Source organism: Nicrophorus vespilloides, unplaced genomic scaffold (assembly GCF_001412225.1).
Source record: "Nicrophorus vespilloides isolate i.1.1-1 unplaced genomic scaffold, Nicve_v1.0, whole genome shotgun sequence".
NCBI classification, from domain to species: domain Eukaryota; kingdom Metazoa; phylum Arthropoda; class Insecta; order Coleoptera; family Silphidae; genus Nicrophorus; species Nicrophorus vespilloides.
Genome location: NW_017097952.1, coordinates 31,391 through 37,174, shown reverse-complemented (window position 1 = coordinate 37,174; position 5,784 = coordinate 31,391). Strand labels below are relative to the sequence as shown.

The window sequence follows — 5,784 nt, the reverse complement described above, 5'->3', positions numbered from 1 at the left end:
TCGAGAAAATCAATGAAATGCCCATTTTGAATGCGTACAGTTTTTAATAAATTATCAAATTAAATAATTATTTCACAACATAAGAACGGAGCAATTACGGCCATAATTTAAAAAGTGATTGCAATTACCGCAAGAAACGCTTGAAAATTGAAGTTTAAAAATAACTTACTAATTAAAAACGCGTTTCCTCCTACCTTACAAACAGCGACGACTAATTGGAATAGCGATAGTGGAAAATGTAATAGACTTGCAACACTTTGGTAACTATTTCGAATGTTTAAATTGGAGACCGCACGACAATTACGTCTCATCGCGAGGAAGTGACGCCGCGAACTAAAGCGGTGGCCGACCGTACTAGATACGTTATAGACGCCGTCGACCAATCAAAGCGTTGCATATTTCGCGGATTCTTATTGGTTCTATTAACAATTGTTCCTATAGGGGTACCCCAAATTGAAAGTATTGATAAGATCAACCGACCGATTTATATGGAGACGCATCATTAGGGGTACCCCAAAATGAAATAAAAATTATAACAACAAAAGGACCGCCCGCAATCTATTCTATATTAGTATTCATAAATTATTTTTAAATTGTACGCAATTACTGCAAGAGACTCCAGCACATGTAAATTAAATAATTGCTCACCAGGTAATAAGTTGAGCGATTTTCCATCTGCTATTCAAACAGCGACGACTAATTGGAACAGCAATGGTAGAAAATTCACTAAACTTGCAACACTTTGGTAACTATTTCGAATGTTTAAATTGGAGAACGCACGCAACTTGGTCTCATCGCGAGGAAGTGACAAGTGACGCCGCGGACTAAAGCGGTGACCGATCGTACTAGAGACGTCATAATCGCCGTCGACCAATCACCGACTTGCATATTTCGCGGATTCTTATTGACACTTATTTGCAATTAGTTCCTATAGGGGTACTGTGTAATGACAAATATGATAACAAAAACAGTGGAAAATATATGGAAATTAATTTAACCTTAATATTAATTACATTCTAGATTATATTTTTAGAAAATGCGAGTAATTGGTTAAGTGATTAAATCGCGAAGAATCTCATTAAAACTTTCAGACTAATTCGATTTTTATGAAATTTACGTCACTTTCGATGAACCGTTGCGCTCCTTTTACGATCACCTGATCATATGTAACAGTTGGTTGCATAGCTTAACGAAATTATCAAATTTTTACTTGATTAAATACAGTTGATATTAGCAAATTAACATACATATTATTACTCAATTATTTGTTCTAAATTTTCAATAAATTATTAAATGTTTGTTTGGTAGGCAACCAAAATATCATTGTTTAAATATTGAATGGTTGTTTTAATCGTAAAGATTAATTTGTTATTAATTAGTGTACGTATTAAAACGTTATCTAAGCGTACATGTAATAAGTTAATGAAGGTATATAATTAGTTATGTAAATTCTTATTGGATGTGCGAGAGGTGTCGCTGGTGTCGTCGAGGTGTCAGAATAAAAATAGTATCTGTCAAAAAGAGATCGCAAGTAAACATCAGATCAGGCCATCATATAATAATATGGCGAAGTGATTAATCATCGTCTCTGCCAAAATTTTAAGTAATTCCCTTGTATATTTATAATTATTTATTTTATTGTCCGCCGTTTATTGTCGTGCGGAAGAGAAAGAGAGAGAGCAAGTGGTGCGGATATCTTTGGTGGAAAGAAGGAAGGAAGACGGATCTCTGTGAAATCACATTGGATTTGATTGGATTCTCTGGTGCGTCTCCAAAAATAAATTAGATCAAATCACATGCACATTCGACACACACACACATAATATATAACAATTGCTAATCGTCGTTATTCAACAGTTCTTGTATTTGCGGTTGTTGTTGTTGTTATTGGCAACAACCACCCCCACCGGATTCGGACCATAATTGTTTACGTATTGCGTCACAGCCCCCCGCGTTCTCGTCTCGAAACCTTGACACCGAGCAATAGCATATTTCGTTGTTGCCGTCGTCGCAGCAGCAGCTACTCTCCTTTTTCAATTTCGTCGCCCCCCTACATACACACACATAACTCGTACAACAACGAAAAGATCGTATCCGTGCGTGCAAAGAAGTGTCGTTAATGTTGCTTGAATCCGCTTTCAGTGCAGAGCACATGTGAGCTGCAACACCACTGCTTCTTCAACATCCCCTACGAGAGGCCCAGAAAGAGATAGGAAGCAGAGTGAGAGTGAAAGGGGTGGAGGACGTAGACTAAGATGACCAGCGTCAGGTGCAGCTTGGCCACAGCTGGGAAAATTGTTTTGGCTGCGAGACACTCCAAAGTGCAACATGGTGAGCAGACCTGTTATCTAACAAACACCTATCATGCACTCAAACACTCGAAACAAAAAACATCAACATCTTGTCCAATTGAAATCATTCAAGTTCCTATTAGATCCTATAAATTGGACACGTGCACTCCATTATTATCTTCATTCTTTATTAAATCTATAAAAATTTAACAATTTTTAATGGTATCTACATGTAAACAAAACTCATATCAGTTGCATCCCGATTATCAAAACATAATCCTGCTGACCGAGATAAGACCACACTACTAAAGCACTTTAATATAATAATAATTCTCAAATTGTTACTCTCCATAATAAATATACAACCTCAACAACTTTGACATATGTCAATTTGACATTGACATAATTAAATGAGCAATTCCAATTAGAATTCTCGACGAATCCTCAGCACAAATAAAACTTTATTATTAGCATTTAATTGCCAAACTCTTAGACACAACAACAACTATCGCCTTTATATTATGATGTTATTTATTAAAATAACAGTTGAATTTGAGAAACTAAGAACTTTATTGCTGTGAGAATTTAAAAGTAAAAACAAACAAAAACTTATTTAATTCGTACGACGCTCTGATTGTTGCCGACAAGACGACATTGATCCGAACGAGTTTTTCTTGCAATTACATTCCTTTCTTTAAAATCAACCTTGAATTAAATTCTCACCACATTCACGTTGCAGTTACAACCCCTAAAAGCCAATTACACTTTAGAAAACGTCAAATTGTTGATGGTTGCTATAGTGATAGTTACTGTAGCAACAATAATTCTCGCGAAGATTGAACAATATTCTCATTATAAGTAGAATATGCATCGATAATGAGTTTGCACATACTCACGTTCCAGTTTCGTTCGTTTCATCATTAACTGAAGAAACTATGACTCCCCGAGTCATTTTAGAAACGCTTGAAACAGGTCATTTCCTCTGTCAACTTGACCTCTGTCTCTATGGTAACCTTCATATATTTTGTGCAGAAGGAATAATAAAAAAAAGAACTTAATGTCATAATTGTATTTGTAGAAGAGGAAATAATAACAAAAAAATATAGTTGAAACGAGAACAATTTTTATTGCATTCGCTATATAATTTTTTTTTGTATAAATACTGGATTGAACCTCGAGGAGATTGTCTTACATCGTAATTCGTCCGTCGAAGCAATTGAAGCTAAACGAAACGAGAGAACGAAAATAAAAAAAAGAGCGTTCGTCCAGACACAATCGTCAAGTTGACATTGGAAAGGCTATTACCTGTTGTTTTTTTTTGTGTGTGTGTATTTAAATATACATCATCGTAATTACGTCCGGGTATCAGAGCACGCTACAACTTTTCATTAATTGCACCCAAATCTCGAATATCAAACGTTTATTATATATTTAAAAAAAAATGTCCTTATTAACTTTTAGCAAATACATTCCTCTTTCTCTCCACTCTGTACAGTTACACAATTGTAGTACGCACTTTCCGCTCTTGAATATGATTTATCTCGCCCGTTTCTCTTTGGAATTCCGCTTTGTCTCCTAGCAACGCAAAGATTTATTGCCTAGTGATGTGAAGCTTCATAATTGCGCCGTTCATTTTAATTGGTATCCATGGAAACCACCTTTATTGCTTAATTATTCACATTTAAGGTGTTATAAACTTATTTTATTTGCAATTTTAATTGGTCGAGCACTGAAATTAAATGTAGCTTTTGTTTTCAAAACAAAATAGTGTAGGAAGCGAACGAATCTTGTGTCTGCAGTTGGGCAATGCTAAGTAGTTAGTATTCAGTAATGACGTAGGAAATTAGTGTAATTTGTGGGTGCAGTATGGAATTAACTGTACGGAAGAAAGCAAAAAAAAAATATAGAATAATATAGGCACATTAGAAATTTTGTTTCGTTTTTTTTTTTCTTATTTAAGTACGGTTACACTGCTTTCTACATTAGTTACGTAAATGCGGCAGGAAAGCGGCGGGCACAGAGAGAAGTACAAGAACAGTTTCCTTTTCGTCCATCCGAAAGACGGCAACTGTAGCGCGATTTCGTTTCAATTATGGTTGTTGTCTGTTGTTGGCTCTGCCAAAAAAAGAAAACGCATATTTATATTTGCTGCATTTATAAATACTTATTCCAAATGATGTGGGCGGCGCGATATGTGTTTGTCGTGCCGAAAAAAAAGAGAGTGTATTGCGTAAGATCAAGTTTGCCGTACGTAAACAAATCAACAACGTTCTCGAGAAACAAACAAACAAACAATTATTTACAAATTTATTCGAATTAACAAACAAATTTTAATTACGAAGTTTGGAAAATGATTATAATTTTATGTGTAATTAATTATCTTTTGCTTAATAAACACGTATATCGAGTGTGAAAATGAAAGCATGTCAATGTCAGACATGGTTGAACTTATTCGAGAATGGGCTCTGATTTTGGTGCGTCGATTACATCATTGATTCATTCATTTGTTTGTTTGTTGTTGTTGTTTTTTTCTATAGGATTTAAATGGGAATTTAAACAAGCAAATGAACAATGCAATGCGATTGTTGCAGGTATTGTTGTTTTTATTCGACCTTCCAAGCTCAAGCTCAATGTCTTCTTCGTCCGATCCGAAATCAATAACGAACGCAATTGCAACATTTTTTGAAGTTAAGAGAAATGGGTCATTGTCACAATAACTGATCGTGTTCGTTCGTTTCATTGCAGGTCTCCTGTGCACCGCCTACAACAAGTACAGTTCGGTGCTCTCGAAGAGCAACCTCTCGACGACGACGGTGATCCTGCTGAAATCCCCAGGATCCGGGGATGCGCCCTCCGGCGGTAGCGGCAACACTACGACGACGACCACGCCCACGGGCGGGGACGTTACTGGGGCGACGCCGCCTCCGCCACCACCGACCACTCCCACCGGAGGCAGCGGCGGTGGTAAGAACAAGAACACGCTTTCGTGTCCAAAGTGCGGCGACCCCTGCACCCACGTGGAGACCTTCGTCAGTTCGACGCGCTTCGTCAAGTGCGAAAAGTGCCATCACTTCTTCGTCGTGCTCAGCGAGGTGGACAGCAAGAAGAAGGAGGGCGTCGAAAACAAGACCGGTTTCTTCAGGAAGCCGCCTCCGCCTCCTAAGAAGATATTCGATTACCTGAACAAGCACGTGGTGGGACAGGAGCACGCGAAGAAGGTGCACTATACTACAGATAACTTCTAACTATTAAATTGATGAATAATGTGGGTACGTGTGTGATTTGCAGGTGCTTGCTGTCGCTGTGTACAATCACTACAAGAGGATCTTCAACAATGCTCCGGCGTCGTCGGGCAATGCGAGACAAGACATGGCTGTGATGGAACAAGGTCCGCACACCAGCTTCACGCACAGAGGTAATAATACTTCATTCATTGTTCACTCGTTCAGCAAACGAAATCCCGTGGAAGGTCAAACGCGTATCCATCGTTACA

General features: G+C 37.7%; 1 protein-coding gene across 3 annotated transcripts in view; it reads left to right on the top strand.

Moving 5' to 3' along the window:
- The first annotated feature begins 1,508 nt into the window (after window positions 1-1,508).
- Window positions 1,509-5,784, top strand: part of LOC108561401 (ATP-dependent Clp protease ATP-binding subunit clpX-like, mitochondrial) — a 6,403-nt gene continuing 2,127 nt past the window's right edge. For 2 of the 3 annotated variants that reach the window (XM_017919317.1, XM_017919314.1), the window contains exons 1-4: window positions 1,509-1,763; window positions 2,143-2,331; window positions 5,037-5,509; window positions 5,580-5,706. In XM_017919317.1, coding sequence (XP_017774806.1) covers window positions 2,256-2,331; window positions 5,037-5,509; window positions 5,580-5,706 — 676 coding nt within the window. In that variant the 5' untranslated portion in view covers window positions 1,509-1,763; window positions 2,143-2,255. The other variant, XM_017919315.1, reaches the window with a different exon arrangement.